General features: G+C 35.8%; 1 protein-coding gene across 1 annotated transcript in view; it reads right to left on the bottom strand.

Annotated features, from left to right (window-relative positions):
• Positions 1 to 3,662: 3,662 nt before the first annotated feature.
• LOC149794475 (A disintegrin and metalloproteinase with thrombospondin motifs 12-like) overlaps positions 3,663 to 20,888 on the bottom strand; it is a 100,873-nt gene continuing 83,647 nt past the window's right edge. Inside the window, exons 12-15 of the mRNA XM_089966573.1 lie at positions 19,100 to 19,252; positions 17,249 to 17,374; positions 8,803 to 8,919; positions 3,663 to 4,420 (exon numbers count right to left, since the gene is read on the bottom strand). Of these exons, the coding sequence (XP_089822699.1) occupies positions 4,299 to 4,420; positions 8,803 to 8,919; positions 17,249 to 17,374; positions 19,100 to 19,252 (518 nt within the window). The 3' untranslated portion in view covers positions 3,663 to 4,298. The remainder of the gene's footprint in view (positions 4,421 to 8,802; positions 8,920 to 17,248; positions 17,375 to 19,099; positions 19,253 to 20,888) is intronic.

Genomic DNA, 20,888 nt, shown 5'->3' with positions numbered 1-20,888 from the left:
GATGCGTTGGCCTGATGTGAAATTTCATACTACCTTCTAAACGAAAATAGACCAGAAAGAAAACGTAAGTGTCTCTTGGTCTTGACATTCTATAATAAGGATGGCGTGTTTTGTTTTTACTCACACTTCATGAAATTGTGCTCTTTTACCTCTCTCTATCTCTCTGGATCATGTTTTAGTTAGAATTGAAATGGAAGGATGTTTTCCTTCATGCATGCTCTTCAGGCATGCAAGGCGGTAAACAATAGTCAGTCTATTCATCCATCATTTTGTGTCTTGATGTTTCCTAAAATAACACACTGATGCCATAAAATGACGGGTTAAATGGGTTTTGTAGTGTTGGGGTGGGGGCGGGGTGTAGGTGTTTGGCACAGTTGGTCATTGCAGGTGAGGGTTTAGGTGCTTTCAAAAAACTTTTTCTTCTTCACTCTGTGCTGATGGAATATAATGGGTTATTTTCTTCACTCTCTGTTGATAGTATATATGAATGGTTATTTCTTCACTCCGTGTGGATAGTGTATAATGGTTTTCTTCTTCCCTCTGTGTGGCTAGAGTATTATGGCTTTTTTCTCTTCCCTCTTTGAGGATAGTGTATATTGGGTTATTTGTTTCTTCTTCCCTCTGCGTGGATTGTAGATATGGGGTTTAATTTTTTACATCTCACCTCTGTGTGGATAGTAGATATGGGATTTGCATTCTTCCTCTTTCATGTGTAAATAGTATATTAGGGGTTTGTATTATCTCCCTTCTCTGTTGATAGTATATTTGGGGTTTGTTATTTTCCTCTTCCCTCTGTGTGTGTGTGTGTGTGTATGTGTGTGTGTGTAAGATAGTGTGGATAGTATATTTGTTTTTTCCTTTTTCTTCCCGTGTGTGGATAGTATATTTGTTGTTTTTTTCCTCTTCCTTGTAGTGGTTAGAGCGTCCGCCTCGGATGCGGGAGGTCGTGGGTTCGATCCCCGGCCGAGTCATACCAAAGACTTACAAAAATGGTACTAACAGCTGCCTCGCTTGGCGTTCAGCATTAAGAGGTTAGTGTTAGGACTGGTCGGCCTGGTGTCAGGATAATGTGATTGGGTGGGACATCATGCTACATGTCTGCAGCGTGATGCCCCTGTACTAGACATCACTATAAACTGCCACATTGCAGACATCGTAGCGATATGACTGAAAAATTGTTAAAGCTACGTTAAAAATCAAAATCACATCACATCACATCCTCTTCCTTGTGTCAATAGTATATTTTGGGTTTGTTTAAACTTCTTCCCTCTGTGGTGTGTGTGTGTTTGTTCGTATGTCTGCGCGCCTACGTGTGTGTGTGTGTGTGTGTGTGTGTGTGTGTGTATTGGTCTCTGTTTTTCCCTATAAAACTCCCTTTATCCCTATCAAATACATTCTACCTACCTACCTACAGTATCGCGTATTCAGGTCAGCTACTTGCAACAATGTTGCCATTATTCATTTAGTGTTCAGTACAGTCTGGTCATTCAAGCTAGAAATTTTGAGACTATAAATATAGATTTAGATTTTTTAACAGATTGTAAGCTATAAATAAATACTATGGTTTTTAAACAGGAACGTCACATAAGTTGAGGCTATAAATAGTGGGGTTTTCCAAAAGGATTTTTTCACAAGTTCTAGCTATAAATAGATAGTGAGATTTCATAGGAATTTCAACAGATTATATCTATAAATAGATTCATGTGTGTTTATCCACCATCGTCACACAAGTTGATATTGTAAGTAGTAACTAGGTTTATCCATTTTAGTCTAAACCACTGTAACTTAATTTTCGGGGATATGTTTATTCTCCTTTAAATTCTGGGACAATTTCGTCATTTTAACGTTACTTTTAGTCACATCCATTTTGGCGTTGAGCTTTTCCTTGATTATAGCTATTTATAGCATCATTACAATTATGCAAATTTTTGCATAATTATTGATAGCATCATTACAATTATGCAAATTTTTGAACATCCCAGCAAAATTTCAGGTCTTGGTGATGCTTTATATATAAATTTCAGGCTTGTACTAGGCTTGTACTAGTGTATGTCTGTCTCTGTCTCTGTTGTGTTTGGCCCTCCACCATCATTGTCCCTAGACAGGCCCTATACAAATTCCCCATTGTCCCTAGACAGTGCCACCATGTTCACTTTCCCTTGACGCTATATAGTCCCACCATGTTCAATTTCCCTTGACGCTAGACAGTCCCACGATCTATTCCCATGTTAAATTCCCCTTGACGCCAGGGTACAAACTCTGTACTCCCCATGTTAAATTCCCCTTGTCCCTATAATGCCTATGATGTTTGTCATGTTTGTCCAGTTATAGAGACAATGGGAAAAACTAATGTTCTTTTCCCATGTTAAATTCCCCTTGTCCCTATAATGCCTATGCCTTATAGGAAATATTCTCAGGGACTATGGAAAACTAATGTTTTTTGCTTAATGTTAATTTACATAGTCCCTATATGCAATATGCACTTTTTCCATAGTACTTGCCCTAGTCCCTGAATCGTCCTCATTCACTCGCCAACCACTGAGCCAACACAGCGCTGTTGACTGAAAATAATCCATGGGTCTTGAGAATGTACACCTGTAATGCGTGAAAATTCGTACGGTAGTTTGGGAGTATAGCCCATGCCCAGCATTCATCAAGTACACGTATCTTTCAGTTGAAAGGATAATTCAATTCTCGTGTACACTTTCTTAATTCTTACTCTTGGCGCCTCTTTATGTCGCCTCGGGTGTTAATGGGATGGAAAAAGGACAATGTGTGCTTCCCAATGGATACACATTTACAGGAAATAATTACACAATTGTTTAATTGAACGAAGAAAATGTTTGTTAAAAAAAAACGTAAAAGCACCATCCTTCTTTGTAAACATCGCTGTTTATTCATATAGATCTCAGATAAGCTTGAGTAAATTATAAATATTGCCGTGGTTGAGGGGGTAGGGGTGTGGCTATTTTGTCAGCTGTTCGGGACAAACATCTAGAGAAAATACAAATTATATATATATATATATATATATATATATATATATATATATATATATATATATATATATATATATATATAGATATATATATATATATATATATATATATATATATATATATATATATATATATATATATATATATATATATATATATATATGTACTGATTGTAGCATATATTCATGATATCAATACATAGTGTTATGTTTTTGGCTTTTGATCTTGCATACATCTATGGTCGATAATGTTCTTTCTTGAGCTTGAAAATCATGGGTGTGGGGTTCCTGCTGTGCAACGCATGGGCGGTGAGGCCGTCCTGCACTCTTGTTTGGTCAGTGATAGATGTGCAAACAATACGTCTGGACAAATTTATGGAATTAGTCGTGTAATTCCAAGCATCCATAAAAGTAGGTACTAAAACACTAAATCCAGCATTGTCTTCAATGACTCGGTGTTCTTAAATTACTTCATAGCTTAAAAACATGTGTTTGCGTTAAGTTAATGGTTCCAAACCAAATACAAAAATGACAAAATGATACATGTGCCATTAGAGTTTATTTCAGAGTGTGTCTGTAACAAGGCAGTGACAGATCAGTCCACTAGTATCTGATACGTTTGGTAAATTTGTATACCTGTGGCAAATCAAATTGCAGAAAAACAAACTTAAACAGATTTCATCTGGCAATTACTATTTTTAACATATTTTTTGGTAAAAATGTAAGTAATATTATCATACTTAAGGATTATATTGTGTCAATTATGAATTTGATAGGACACAAATGTATACCTTTTTTGACTGCACAGTCATATTGACAAGTAATAACAATATCTGAATGCAAATTTGCATTATTTCCTTAGTATAACGGTATATCTGGAATACGAGTAATGCGTGTATCTCTTATAGTATAGATTGTTTAGAAATATTGAAGTATTTAGTTACTTTGGAGGACTTGTGTATTTTTTATATTTCACTAACAAGCAAATACAGTTAACCTAAATTATCAGAATGCGTTAAATGTACACCAAGTGCACGTGTGTTTTAATATACGTTATCATCCATTCCTTCATACTGATGTATGCTACACGCAAAACAAATGAATTTTGTTTAAATGTTAATAAGATATGTCAGATCAAAGATGACTTTCTGTAGACCAAGATTTTTGTTCTCTTCGGAATGAATATTGTGCACATAGACATTATCACTAAGCGTTATTTTCTCGCCATTAATATATGTAGTGCTCACAGCGTATTCTGATTAGACTGATGAGAAGGACAGCGTAAGTATTTACTGGTCATCTACCCTACAATGGGAGGGACAAAATCATGGCATGTGTTACAGCAAAGAGACAGTTTGTCATGGTCATATGTTGGACACATAATCTGGTCGCAAGTGTTGATTTTGTCTCCGTACATGCAACCTGTAGGAATAATAATAATAATAATAAGAAGAAGAAGAAGAAGAAGAAGAATATAACTTAATATTAATTTATACGTAACTAGTACTAGTACTAATCTTGCATCGTATTCAACACAGACAAAACTGTTTACATTCTATCCTTTACTCAGCACCATCTGATCAGAGTATTTATTCCCTTACATGTAATATTTATTTCATAATAAACTGAAGAATTTGTTTGGTTTCATTTTGGTGGTTTTTGCGAATTAAAAAACATGACAACTGTGGTGATTATTGCAATTCATCTAAGTAGACATCCGACGACCTATCCAATGGGAAAAAACCCAGACTTATCAATAGGTTTCATTATTAATAATATTAATAATAATTGTAAACACCTACGTAAGCATCTATTTAAAGATCCAATCCAATATTGCATTTTCAATATCTTAAAATAGAACTTATTCACATATACTAAACTTAGCTATAATTGCCTACTACAATAACATAAATTACAAAATTTATAGATCTACATAACACCTCCATTCATAAGGAAAATAAAGATTTACGTACACAATGATAATAATGATGAAATCACTCAGTAGGATGTATAATGAATATACACAAAAATTATACAAAATAAAGCACTATATAACTCCAATACATGTGAAAGTGCACTTGCGATTAAATTCTATTTTCTCCTCGTGTGCCTAGTGTTGATGATGTATTCTTGCATAATTAAACTCCACCTAAACAATCTCTGATTTATATTTTTAAACAATCTCTGATTTATATTTTTATTTTATTGATGAAAATAAGGGGGTTGTGGTCACTGAATAAAGTAATCGGAGAAGTAGTTGAATTGATATACACTTGAAAGTGTTGTAAAGCCAGAATGAGAGCCACGCACTCAAACTAGATAATGGAATAAAGTCATTGGTGCTTCTTTAAAGTTTTAGAGAAATACCACAATGGATGATCAACACCATTTTTTTCGTCCTCTTGAACTAATACACCACCAGTTCTAACATCGCTTGCATCAACAGATATTTTACATGATTAATTTAAATATGGAGCTGAACGAACCGCTGTACATTTATGTGTGGCCTTTGACTTATCGAACGCCCCTTTACATTTGTCAGACCTATAAACCTTAGTCTTCTTACTCAACAATAGGTCAGGAACTCAGCAATTATGGAAACCTTTGATGAAAACTTCATATAATATCCAACCATACCCCAAAATCAGATCATTTATTTTATCTAATGGTCATAGGGAATTCAGATAAAGCCTTAACCTTACATTATACAGGCTTAACTTGATCAAGTCCCACAATATATCCTAAAAGTGTAACACAAGGTCTGCAATCTCAGTTTTACTTAAATTGATTTTCAAACTTGCCTCAGTCGAACAAAGAAATTCCTTATAGTTTTCAGGTGATCATTCCAGGTATTCACTATACACAATGACGTCACAGCTATCTACACCAAATGTTCATTTAACGCGAGAATGTTGAGGGAGACTTTTTTCATACCAAGTAGATTTACTTTATATAATTAGAATACATCTAGAATTGCAAAGACCAACATTTTATTTGCGCAATCTGTTAGATGAATCTGCCAGAACCACTTTTAGGTCAAACTGGCATATTTTGATCTGCAATTTAGTCACTAGAGTCATCAATTCTAGGTATAGAAAATGACTCTATTTCGGTGACACTGTTCACCTTTCTATAGTCAATGTACACGCGCAAAGTCTTAGCTGGTTTCGATACAAGTGTACGCGGTAAACTCCGGTTACTTTTGCTTGGTTCAATAGAGACATTATTCTAAATATATTCAATATCCTTTTTCAAACATTCCTGCTTGAGAGGATTCACCCTGTAAGGGTGCTGTTATACAGGTGTAGAATTTCCACTTTCATCTTAATGTTAGGCTTTGTTTGTTCGAATTACAACATTTGGAAATAAGCTCTCATATTCAAATATTCGATGCTTTAATTAATTCTTTTCTTGCAGCTGTTGATTTAAAAGTTTCTCCTCCACATACTTTAATATTTCTGGATGTCGAAGGCTGGTTATACTAATTTCAACATAATACGGTTGCACGTGATCATTTAAATCTACACTGTTGGGCACAGGAACAACTACATTGACTGAATGATTAACGTAGCTATCTCTATCCACATACTCCTTTAACGTATTTATGTGGCAATGTTGTCTCTGTTTCCGCCCTTCCCGCCCCAATGAGTGTTGGTAATATAAATTACTTTTCTCAGTTTCTTTTACTCTGTATAAGGGCCATGATAAAAAGCCTGAAGAGTGACTTTGAGATGCGGGCAAGAAAGCCAGAACTTTATCACTATCCTGAAAATGTATTTCCTTCATATCTCTGCCATAGCTTAATTGCATTTGTGGTTAGGCTGACTGACTATTGTTTCATGCTATCTTACAAGCCATCGACAGCTTGTATTTAAAATCTGAGAAATAACCAAGTAAATTAATCTCAGAATTCTCTGTTAAAAGACGTTTCTCTTTCAACAACTTCAATGATCTACGAACAGTACGTCCAAAAGTAAGTTCAGAAAGGCTAACTCTTAAGGACTATTGAACTGCCCCCCAACAGTAAACAATGGTAAATGAATACCTTCCTCCCAGTCTTTTCTAGCATGAACCAAATCATTTTTTTTAAGTGTTATGAAATCTTTCCAACGCCCCATGATTTTTAGTGCCATATTCTGAGGACTTAAATGTTGGATACCTCTAATGCATGCATAATTTGTTGGAAGATCCTTGTTATGAAATTAGAACATTGATCAAATCAGTTGGATTTGGAAAGACCAAAAAGTGTAAACAGCTTTATTCTGGCTTTTGCAATAGTGTTAGACATAATAGTCCGCAACGAAATAGAATCTGGAACTTTTGTCGACTCACGCATTATGGTCAACAAGTATTGCCAGACTTTGTTTTAGGTAAGGGACCTACACACTCTACAGTCATTCTGCTAAATGGTTCGTCAAATGCAAGAATATGTAGCAATTGAGTTTTGGGTATCTTCTGGTTGGGTTTTCTTACAGTTTGACAATTGAGACAAAATCTCCAGCATTTGGAAACATATCTTTATGTTTTGGCTATTATAAATTATTGGGTAACTTTTTAACAAGATTCATTTACTCTGTATGACCAGTCAATGGAGAGTTTTGGCTATACTAAGAATTTTCTGTCTATACGACTTTGGAACAAATAGTTTATACCTCACTGACCACTCGTCACCAGCGGGTCCCTCAGGTGGTCTACATTTTATCATAGGATCCCGTTTTGTTAAAAATAGCAAGTCTGTGCCTCCGCATAATCAGCTTTGATAAAAGCCCTCTGAAACAACTAGGAGACCTCGGGGTCCTTTTACTGTTCGACGACAACTTATTTTGGTAAGTTACCATAATTAGAAACGAGAAAATAAGTGTTAAAAAGAAGATCACAATGATCCATACCTTTTGACTGATCAGTCACAGGAACAAAAGTTACCTTATCAAAAGGCTGACCAATAAATATGTCAGCCAGAGGAAAAATTTCCTGATTATCTTTGTTCTCAAGAGCTCTGGTTGCCCTAGATCTAGTAACACTGCACAAACAGGGTATAAAAAATGGCTTTATTTTCAGTAGTGTCAGCCTTTAGATCTAAACAAGGCTTGTCAGTTATCACAACCTTATCTCTAGCGGCATCATTTCCTAGCTTTAAATTAACACCCTTCATTGGCAAGGAACCTACCACTCCAACCGTGATAGGCCCCTGAGCTATGTCTGATGACATTGCCACACTTTACTTTCTAAAAAAAAAACCTTTCATTAAAATAATTTTTCTCAAATAAAGGCAAAATAACCGACATTAAAAGACTCTGTGTTCTTTAATATTTTAATAGGGATAGGATCGGCAGAATCACCATTAAATGACATAGAATCCTTCGACATCAATGGCTCATTATTCTCAATAATAAAATCAGACTGGGATTTGTCTGACCAATCAAATGTATCACTACATGATCGTGATCATGAAAACTTGGAAACTAGAACATTTGGAATAGCTCTATATGTTTCTGTTGCTTAATTTTTCATTGACAGCGACCATAAGTTTCGTGCCTATTTCTTGCAATACCTCCGAGTAGAAAGTTATATTTCTGATTCGTCTGATCAGGGGTTTGATGTTATATGTAAATGAAATCGTATTTGTCAAGGTAGGTATTCAGGTATGTATATATATATATATATATATATATATATATATATATATATATATATATATATATATATATATATATATATATATATATATATATATATATATGTGTGTGTGTGTGTGTGTGTGTGTGTGTGTGTGTAGCTGCTTGTTGCGTCTAAATCTTACTCACCAGGTATGTCCGTTTTGTAGGTAGTATTGCAAATTAAGCAGCAGGTGTCTGCTTTACTGTAGCACTCTTGTGACTTCAGAATGTTGCAAAATGTAGCCTTATCACCCCATCGGCAGCCTGAAATTACATTTCTTTTTTAATTGTTTTTTTAAAGATATTATTAATCTATGCTAGTTCCACGGCCAGACCTTTATTTCATCAGTTCGTTTAAGATTTTAACTATAACCTCAAGACACTCCCTTTACTGCTGTTGTATTTGTTGTGGATAAGCACCATTTTCCAACACCTGAGAGGCTATACATGACGGCTATTATCGCTGGTGGAGGAAGAATCACGGAAACCCACAATAAGAATCACCGACCCACGTAAAACAATTGGCAAGATTTTTAACGTATTAAATTTAGACTTGTGATATAAGGCATTTGGGGTTCAAACATGAATTATCATTAATCGAAAGTATTATTTAACACTTGTGGGTCAAACGGGAATTAAATTAGAAATGACGCATGGGGTCAAACGAGAAATAAACATGGGAAAATACTTGGATTTCAATAGAGTTTATTGGTTCAAATGCAACAGGCTTACAAGTGTCCGACGTCAGTCGGGTAGTGACTTAGTAACGGTGCTGGAGTTGACCTCAAAACGAGTTCGTCTAGGTAAGTATGGGGACATCTATGTTAAATGTGTCCATAGCCTTAATATGCGGGATAATTTGGATCAAACAAGACACTTGGGGGTCAAAATTAGCACACAGGATTAAATTTGATAATAGGGACCAACAAGCAAACACTAATGCAAAAAGAGGTTGTAGAGTCCAAGTGGAAGTGCAATGGTAAATGGTCTTCAGTTTGAGTTTTCAAAATAAACAAACGAACACATATACAACAAAAGGGTTTATGGGGTCAGAGAGGAAGGGTAACAATACAGGGTTTAAAGATTGAGTTGTCAACATAGACAAATAAAGGAACAAAGACACACGCACTATTTATAACGTCTTGTGTTAGTTTAATATTACGATAAGGAGATGGAATCTCACAAAAATGTTGCATATCGCACCACATATACCATCCAGCACACCATACACCCTATCCAAGTCGTATTGTTTTAGCTTTTAGTTTAAGAGAAGGGGATAAATCTCACAAACATATTCTCACACCCCACCTGTATCGTCCACCAGCACATAAACACGCACACTATCTAAAACTTTTTGTGGTAGTTTAGAGTTTAATAGAAGATGAAATCTCACAAATCTACTCTCACACCCCACCGTATACATACAATACAAAACCTTCTGTCTAGTTTCTGCATACCAAATATCAGACCAAAGGTAGAAGTGTTAAAAACAAATTAAATATAACAAATATTATTTGTCACACTATCTATACCATCCAAGATTCCATACACATTATCCAAAACGCCTTGTATAATGTCCCACACCAACTATCAGACAAAAATGGATATCGTGTTAACGAAGAAGATATCTCGCAAAAATACTGTCCGTCACACAATATATACGATCCAACAATCGACACACACAGAAAACCACAAATAAATTCCAAGGTCTCATTACACCATCGTTCAATACTCAGCGTGTGCGTGTGATATTGTTTAAATCACAGTATAACAAATCATCAAGATACAGGAATGATGGCTGGTCAAACTGACAAATTTTACCTCTTTGCATGCCTTAAAGAGAATTTGTGAAGGGAAATATCCCTTCGTTTTCACTGTGAGTATAGAGAGAGATGAAATAGCATATATTCATACAGTTTCAATTAATAAACAGAACACCATTTAAAAAACATATTTAATTTCAAGTAAAAGCTTATCATACATAAAATACAAATCATCAAGTCAACAATTCCAAATGGAAACATATTTACAAGGCTGACATCTTTGTGGAGTAAAATTTTACTTTACCTATCTAGGTCATTTTTATATTGATGTACGCTACGTTTCCTAGCTGAATACAAACAAGAACCATCATCCTCACGAAATCATCATATTAACTTATCATCGGTTTTAACACTTACGGCAAAAATAGTCGCTAAATGTTCTCAGGGTTATACTAGACTGCATTGATGAAGAAAATGCACACGCTATTGTCCACAGACCATGGCATTTGTTCCATGTAATTTCGCTTTGTTGAATCGAGTCGATTTTGCATTTCGTCTCATACAGACAATGATAGCACCTTCCAAAGACGATGATCCTTAAGAATCAAAATAGTCCACATCGTGATCGTCATGAAAGTAGACGGCTACCCATTGGGTTCCTAGTTGATAAATGTCGCATGTGTTAATGAGATAGGCTGGATTATCTTCAGGTATACGATGAGGAAATTCATCCTTAGCACACTAAAGGATTCCAAGAAACAGTGTAACCACTGTGCGACAGACTTTAATGAAGTTCCCAGGTATCGATTCTATTCACTTGTAATTATTGTTTATTGGATCATATGGAATAACAAAACAATTAAGAGTTATCAATTCACTCTTGACTTTTTCCTTGTCAATATCTGTCAAGAAAGCTGATTCACAACGACGCCATGTCTCTATACTCTGTCTAAAGAAAACTTCGATGCGTTGGATCTCCAGACAATTCAGTGGAGTGTAGGGATCTTTATGCAATTCTTATACCATTTCCAGACGAGATTCCAAGCCGTATCCAGATACTTTTCTAACTTATTTTCTTGGGTCAGCATCTTCAGTTTCAAATTTTCGCCCCATGGTAATGTACATTTGCCAAGTATGAGACCTCTAATTTGTTCTGCAAGGTTTCTAGCAAAACAAGAGTCTAAAACTTTTTCTTGTTTCGTGATGGCACCTCAGCTTCATGAATTTGTCTTTGACTTTTTCTTATGTAGGTTGTTTTACTTCTTCTTGTGCTGGCTCAAAGACACCATCGCCTCCCATCTCCAGAGATGCTCCACATTCAAAAGATGGTTTGTATTCTTACATAGCTTCCAATAATCTAGACAAATAGTCCAGAATCAGTTCTCTAAAACTGGTGACTTCCAGAGTATTATCACATTCTGTATGCAAGATCACGTTCTCCGTGTTGGCTAGAGCTGTAGCCAACTGAAGCTCCACGCGCAGTTTGACTGATTTTATAGGGCGGATATGGCTCTCGTCGCTGCCTTGATCAGGTGTGAAATGAAAAGCCCACAGAGCATGACCTCCTGCATAATCAACGTTCTAATTATTGTGGATGGTGTTGATAACGAACTGTTTCGTGGCTTCCCTCTTCTTTTCATACGTTCTACTCACGGCAGTGGCCCAGACTAACGACATGTAGTCCTGGGAATTTTTGTTTGGACGATGCTGCGTTTGGTAGTGCAGATGGCATCCACCAATACCAATTTTTCTGCGTCCGTTTCTTTCTCGACGGGAAACGTGGGTTATGTCAAGTTTAGCTTTTCCATCGGTGATCTGAAACTCATCATTGGATTACTGAACTCGTTGAATTTTTTCGATCACTTTGGAGGGTGTCAATTCTGCCTGAGTGCTAACTCGATCCAGATGGGTCACATCATACCGACGTGATGAATGGAGGATCTCAAACGATCGTCTTCTTTGGATTGGCATTGTAGTTTCTGTGTCTCTAACTAGGAATCCCACAAATCGGCCATTAAACCTTCTTTTTCGGGTGGCAAATCAGACTTAAAAGCTTTACATTTCACCGTGTACATGTAAGCCATTATTCTAAACATTCTAGAAGTGCACTTTTGTGTCTCTCGAACGTGCTAATAATTTTAGGAAGCTACTCACTGACTTTCGTTTGCGGTTAGCTCTCTTAGTCTTGGGGGCAGACTTCAATAGTGTTGATTCAGGCTCACTCGTGTCGTCTTCAAAATCGCGGTAAAAGAGTTAAGCCATCACTTCCTCTCGTGTGTGAGGCAATATGTCTCTTCGTTGCCTCTCACCTTCCTCTTCTTTCTCACTGAAATCGTGCGAACGTTCATCTTGATTGCAAAATTTCCTTTGACTAGGTTCTACATGCAGCTGACCCCTGTATATATAGCTCTAGTTGTCTTTGAGTCATAACATTAATTGAACTCTCAAGCAGTGAAGATGGAATAGACAACACAGATCAGCCTTCTTATAAGAGATTTAGCACACAAGCTGCTGTTGTGATCAGAACTTTAGAAAGCATAATACGAAAGTATAGAGCAGGGAAGACAGCGGACTACTACTCCTCTCGAGATACATTCAAGATACTTGCTACAACGTTCAGGAGAAAGGATATTGGGCTCTACAATACCTACAACGTTAAAAGCCAAGAAGAAATAGGTGAAACGAGAGACAATGGTGAATATACATGTTATCATTGGCAGGAGAAAGTCCATTGGCGTTCTGAGTGCCCTAAGAAAAACAAATAAGAAACAAAAGACGCAAATGGAAGTAGAAAAGGAGAGGTTTTCAGAAAATGGAGAAGCTATTCCCGTCATTAATAGTAACAACATCCAGAATACTAAAAGTGTAAGTGAAATGCGGAATAAATCGTATCGGTGAATAAATTCAAAAGGAGAGGAAGAGTGAAAGAATAAGAATACAGACTTTTTGATGTGTTGTGAAATGTTTGTTGTGATTCCAAAAGAGAGAATGTACCTGAAAGAAAACGTAAATGCCTGTTTGTCTTGATGTTTAAAGTTTGGATGAACACTCACGTACTCGCACACAACATTGAATGATGGGGTACAGGGGTTTTGGACAGGGTGGATTTTAAAGGCGCTGTATTGATGATGTGATGGGTAGCATTTATGTGCTATTTCTTCTCCTTTATTTACAGAATACTAATTTCTTCTTGTGGTCGGTGTGGGATTTTGAGCACCGCCCATGGCATTTGGATTACGTTTGGAATTTTCGATCGTAAAGTTGGTGTACTTGACAGTATGTTTTTTGGATTACATGTCTTTTATTTTCGATCCTTGACTGTTAGTTCTGATACTTGGTATGTGAAGACTAGACAATGAGTATAAGAGTTTGTGTATAGTGTGTTTGTTGTAATAGGTGGTATGAGAGAGTATTTTTTGAGTTTTCATCTCTTCTTAAGCTCTAATCTACCACAAGATGTTTCGAACAATGTGTGTATGGGGGTTTAACGATTTATGTAGCGTATAAGAGTATGCTTGTTAGATTTCATCTCCTTCTCTTAAACTTGAGGCTAACATAACAGCTAAGCTTTACCCCAAAGTGTCCCCGCATATTAAGCCTATGGACACATTTAATATAGTTTTCCTGATACTTACCTAGAGTGGCGCGTATTGAGGTCAATTCGAACACGGTTACTAAGTCACCAGTCAATTGAGGTTAGCCACTTGTAACATTGTTACCATTTGATCCTATAAACACTTTTGAGCTCCAAGTGTCTCCCCATGTTAATTTCTCGTTTGATCCCCATGTGTCATATTCATTTTAATTCCCGTTTGATACGCACGTGTCAAATAAAATATAAAATCGTTTGATTAATATTAATTCACATTTGACACCCAAGTGCCCCATATGACTACTCCATGCGGTCAGTTGTGAGATGCCAATTATTGGTAAAGGCGATCTAACTTAGACTACTCGGTCACCTGGGGTCTCTGGTTGGTTGTATTTTAGTCAGGCTTAAATTTCATTGGATCATATTGCTGGACTCTAGACTGCAGTTTAAGCTCTTAACTAACCTTTGATGATAAAATTCTTTACATTTAGGTATTATGACTTCAAATGTCCTAAATCCGGTCGTGTCGTTAAAACCTGTGGTGATTATATTTGCGTCAGGTTATTCTGTGTCGCTTTACTATTCATAATGCTTCACTATGTTATTGTTACAAGACAAGGGTCCTTACTTGACCGAGCGGTTGTCAAACCCTGGCGCGATTCTCGCTAGAAGTCATAAGTTTACAGCAACTTTCGAAAGACTTCCATACAACTTCAGTTGTATATTCGAAAGCCCGACGTGTCCATTCTATACCTAAATTTTACTCTAATTAATGCAAGACCACAGATAAAACAAACTGCCAAATATATATCAACCGCACATCTGCATGGCTTATCTTCATCATGTTTCCGTACCGCCAAACTTTCACGCCTTAGAAGTATCCCCTAACACTGGGAACTATTTTAACTCCGCCACCTTAGGCCAGTCAATGTATGTTTTCCAGGCACATTTCGCCAATATAACTACACCATATTTGCCCCCATGGAGACATAATCGGTATCTGCCAAATCCCTTCTTATTTATTCCTTCGTGTAATTTACCGGTTTCCTACCGTAAATACTGCCACTGCAGTCACACCACCAATTTACACCACTAGATTTTAATATGGACTATCTTACGACAGGGACATTTATTCGGTTTTGGCCGGAATTCACTACTAGTGAGCCATGGCATCTTGGAAACTCACTTGCACTTCACTCCGTGACGTTTTCTCCCAGTAATTGGCTGATTATTTCGGGCTCAGGATATTTCCGTTGCGCCGAATTTCAATAATCACACAAGTAATCACACAAATCTAAGAATTCCTTAATTTTTTATTGTATTACATGCCCTTGTTATGTAACATTGTATGTTGAACTTGACCGTATCCAAACCTGAGTTCATTTCTACTTGACCTGACTGAATTTTTTTAATTTCATTTATGTAAACAACTAATAATATCTTTATTATTCTCTATTGGTATGAGCTTATTATCGTGGATATTGTTCAGGTAAACTAGAAGAACTCGTGATTCAACATCCAACACCTTCTAGTTGTATTATGTTGTGATCAGCTTGGGCTGAATTTTATTTTCTTCAAATTATTGAATTCAAGTGATTATTTTTTCTAGAAATACAAAAATGCTCTCATAAAATTCTTGGATAGGCATTCATTGGAATTTATACTGAATTCAAACCTGGAATAATACTTCTGTGATTCAACAAGAGACTGTTGACACGTTAGCACTTTATATGCTATAACAGACACGTCGTCGCCTTCAATTTTGGTTCTCTTCGGGACTTGAACTGAGTTTTATTCAGGACTTTTTATTATTATGACTTGTGTCTATATTCTATTATTGTTTTGGGATATAATTCGCAATACCATAAGTTCTTTTTTCTCATTTTCAATTTGTATTCTCGGGTAGTAAATTATTTGTTAAATTTTACAAAACTTGTCTTTTTTATACTTATTTTAAGAGCATAGACACGTAACAACTATGATTGTGATACTTTTTGGCATATCCATGTGTTCCATATTATTTAATCACCCGCTCTGCATTTTGTATTACGATGTCCCTATTTTTCAAAGATGGTAGGGGATTGTGGAATTATACCTCTCGTGACATTTGTGCCTAAGTACGTATGCAATATAACTTTACTCTTCACCCACGGTTCCGACTATGCATTAAAATTTAGAATATGATTCTGTACAATCTATTAGAATGTCAATCAGATCCATTGGGTGAGGTATGGTTAGAGCAGTTTTATGTATATTTAGAATCAGTGGCCAGGAGAGATGAAAGAATGAATAAAATCTTCATCTATACTGCATACTTATATGAGACTATTTGTAGACACGTTCAATATATATGTTAAACTTCTTTTGTAATCATATGCAATTAAACACTTTACGTTATACGGGCAAATTTAGGATTATGTTGGGAGTGGATTATATATCTATATTTTAAAACCAAGAACAAAACTCATCATCAATGCAGTTCCAGTTTACTGAGCTTCCTCGTTTATCTTTCCTATTTGTTTTGCAAATTTCACAAATAGTAAGGATACTACATGTTATATGAGGACTGCATTAATGGTAATGTTTGCTATTTACCTTCGATATTTGTATAGCTTAAGAATCAACCGCATTAATGCTATATAGATACTTAAAAATGTCCTATGTAGCAAAGCATCTGTTATTTGCTGTGACTGACATTCATTATACTTCTTCTAGTTACCTCTTCCAACCGAATGTCTGCACTGACATATAACATTAAAAGGTTGTACTTTTGGAACTTATGTGAGCAGTGTGATATGAATTGATACCCGTACTAACTAACCTAGGTTAGATGCTTCTCTTTATTTACTTGCTAACGTTCAAACGAGAATACCATCTACTGAAATTCATGGCTTGTCGAGCCATCGCAAGTGGTGTACTTTAATCTCCTTTTTCATTAGTTTACATGTGGTTTGTCCAGTAAGAAAGCTTAAATTTCTGTATTACCAAACACCTACAAAGTTCATAGTTTGCACAAAATTCAGTTGTTGAACCAAAGCGTGCAGCAATGTAACTCGTGATCGAGAGTTGCAGTCCGCATATGTTACGTGAAACGAGCAAAAGGCCCAGCATCAATTGAGCGAGTTGCTTGTAGCGTATCGAACCTTTAAGTGTGCTTTCTCTATGCTACATGTTTTCGTGTCAGTACACAAAGAACTAGTATTTGTTTATTATCTTTATAAATATAACGGCGGTTTACCTGGGTCAGCAGATTCAAGGTCATGGCAGGTTTTACAGCACATAAGTGCATAGCGTCTGCTATAGCACATTCTTGGTACCGTTGACAAACATATAGAAGAGCTAACGGTGTCTCCGTACGGACAACCTGCAAAATTTAAATCAACTTTAAATCTTCTTCGGCAAAATATGAATTATCCTTGAAGAGATTAAATTTTCACTAAATAAACAAATTCTAAAACTGATTCTCTAGTTATTTAATTATTATTACATAATTATTTAAATAAAGTTGACTCGATACTCATCGCGCCTCGATGAAGTTATTTAAGGTTACTATCTGCACAACAGTGGCAAATTCCTGTAACTCAATGCTGAATCGAAACTGGTCAGGTACTAGATAGGTAATATTTTCTACAAAATGTCAAAAATGGTATGTACTGAACATTCAAGATCACGAACGATCCATTACTTTGAGTCATATTTCTTTAGCAGAAAATACCTCCCTTGTTTCAAATGTAATAGTTTATATTTATTTCTTCTAGCTCACAGTGTGGTTGTCCTTCTAGCTGCGTGTATAACAGATGTGTGTAGGCACACACTATCAGCCCAAGTAATCAGGCATCGCATGGCATGATAGGAATTCTTCTACATCTACATATGAAAATAAAGGGATATATTTCAAATATGAGAACATAGAAATGCAAAATATGAAAGCTATTTCGAAAATAATTATCTAAGGAATACGGACAATATCGGCAACGGTTCGAAATTTGTAAATACCTCGGCATTAATTATGTTATTATAACACAATTAGTGGCGATTGTTGTGTCAGAGGAGTTGCTTCAGAAAAGTCCTAGATCCCAAACATTGTACATATCTTTAGTAATAAGAAACTGTCTTCTCCAGAGTTAAAGACGTTAACATGACGAAGCATTTAAGTGCACTAACCTAGTGACCTATTATAGTCAGTGCCCCTCTGCTGAACGAGCAACAAATACGCGAAATAGAACGATATCACTTTTTTAGTATATACGACTGTGAGAAATTTCTTTAGCTAACTGAAAAACAAAACTATTCGAAGAAGTGAAATATATGTTGTGAAATACGACTCACCATTTTAACAAATCCAACGCATTCTGTCTGTTTCAAGTGTTATCAATATATCTCAGTTATTATTGCCAGTTCTCAGTCACGCCGTCGGTTTCGATTTGCGCGATACAAACAAGGAAAGTGAAGAAACGTTTCTTGATTACCCCTTTTGCCATGTCATCAGTGGTGTTAGATAAGTTAAATGGGAAGTATGGTGCATTTGATAGACAACACTTATTTCATTTTGAAACAGAACAAACAGAACTATGAAATGCCGTCAGATGAAATATTGCTTAACATTAAGGAATGTTTCCAGCATCCGACCCCACCTGCTACAGATCCTGCTTCAAATTTCGAAAATGGCCTGAGACATGCCAGATAAAAGCCACAGACACCCAAAAGACGATCACGGATCAGAACGTTTTTCTTCAAGAAAGACAAGCACGTAATATAAACATACATAAAAAATCACTCTGGGGATTCATATCAATAAAAACATTGCAAGATCTATATGAAGCTTCAGTGAACGCATTGTAATCTCCTCGAGTTAAATGTTCATTGTATGGGAAGATTCGTTCAAAGAGACGTGTAGACAACGCTTGCTCTAGCAAAGTCCTAAGTCCCACGTAGTTTGCATTTATTTCATGTTAATAAACCGTTGATCTAAATATGACTAAAATGGCGAAACATGTTAGTGTTCTGTCCAAGGAACAAATGGAGACACATGTGTGCATACATACACAAACATTCACTCAGACATGGATACACACATAAATATATATACCTGGAATGTTTGTGACCAGTTTTGCGCATGACTGACAACACTGACTTCTATAGAATGCTTCAGAACAATAGAAAGCGGGTTGGTCACTGATGTAATCGGCACATGTTTGACCTTTGTATACGACTCCAGCGACATCACCATATAAACAATCCTCTGCAAAAAGATACGTCATCATTTCTGTCAGTGTTTAAACAATCATTTATTTTGCATGATCACGATAGTCATACATAATCAACCTTTCACAATCAGTCAAAATCTTGTTAAAGACTACCATTCTTTCTTTGCCGATCTATTCTAGATGTTATTACATGCACACATACATGTATCTTGCAATGAATTATATTCATCAATTTGTCAGGGAAACTATTTTATTCCAATGCAATTATATTGTTCGAAATAAAAGTGGACGGGTCAGTAGCTACCGGTGAGAGAGTGATTCTTCCCGTGTTTTTTTTTTTTTTTTTTTTTTTCGGGTTGCTTCCTCCACCAGGTTTACTGGCCGCCATATGTAGCATACAACTAGCAGGAAATGACATTAAACCAATGACAACACAATTGACCACAACTGGATGTACCATTGAAGTATATTCTACCTAACCTTTCTATATGGAAATGTAAATTGCAAGCATTTATCATTATTATGTCATCTGATTATGAGATCTTCACACAGTTACCAATTACAGTTACAGTTACAGTTGCACGTGGTCTTCTAGACATCCTCTTCCATAGATGAAACAATGTGTACGAACACTAAAATTACGTTCATTTCGTAAACTGTATAGATACATAAAATCTAGTTTCTCTCAACGTGTTAGACCATGTTAATGTTGTCTACTTCGGAATTTACTGTAATCTGGATGTATTGATGAAACCTGGATGAAATGTCAGTAGTGAGGGCGTTGTATTCGTAATTTAGTGTAACGCTTGTCCTGTCAGGTTACGTTTCTTGGCAATGAAACATGTCCATAAATTATGAACATCAATCCCATGATCAGTTTACGCTCGTAAAAGGCAAACTAACACAGTACCGTCAAGGTAAATGTTCTAACGAATATTTCCTTGTAACTATAATCACAGAGGTCAGTCAATAGCATAATATTGGATTATATATTTACAGAATGCTTGCAGTGAGATAATATTAAATTTTACAGAGTACGGACAGTGAGATAATACAGAATTTTACAGAGTAATTGTAGTGGGATCATACAGATTTTTGTTAAGTATTTACGGTGGGATAATGCTGAATGTTATATAGTAACTGCAGTGGGATAATACAGGATTTTAAAAGTATTTGCAGTGGGATAATATTGAAAGTTATAAAGTAACTGCAGTGAGATAATATAGAATTGTACAGAGTATCTGCACTGGAATAATATTTATATGTTACTGTATTTGTATGGGAAAATACGAACGAGTTTTTCGGATCTGTGGAATCCATCTTTTCTCTTACAAATGCAGTAATTTTTTTATTATATACTCATTTTCTAATTCTACCTAAGGCTTAATTATAAATAATACACTACAAGAAGCAAAGTAATTCAAATTATGCTGCATTCCAAAACAAATACACAAATGTAGATTCATCAATAAATAATAACAATATTAATGCGCACATAACACAACCTAGCGACCTTTGAAGTTCGTCGCGCGTTCGGCAATAGTTTAAAAAAGAATTGTCGTTTTGGTCTACTTAAAATTGACATTTTGAGTCACATTGTGAATGAATCCCCATTGTTAGAACTTTTCCATTTGGTCTGTAATGGATGGAATTTGCTTTTGTGTTGATCCA

This window comes from Sinohyriopsis cumingii, chromosome 8, assembly GCF_028554795.1.
Source record: "Sinohyriopsis cumingii isolate HCF-2022 chromosome 8, ASM2855479v2, whole genome shotgun sequence".
NCBI lineage: Eukaryota > Metazoa > Mollusca > Bivalvia > Unionida > Unionidae > Sinohyriopsis > Sinohyriopsis cumingii.
The sequence above is the reverse complement of the archived record's forward strand: the minus strand, read 5'-3'. Positions and strand labels throughout refer to the sequence as shown.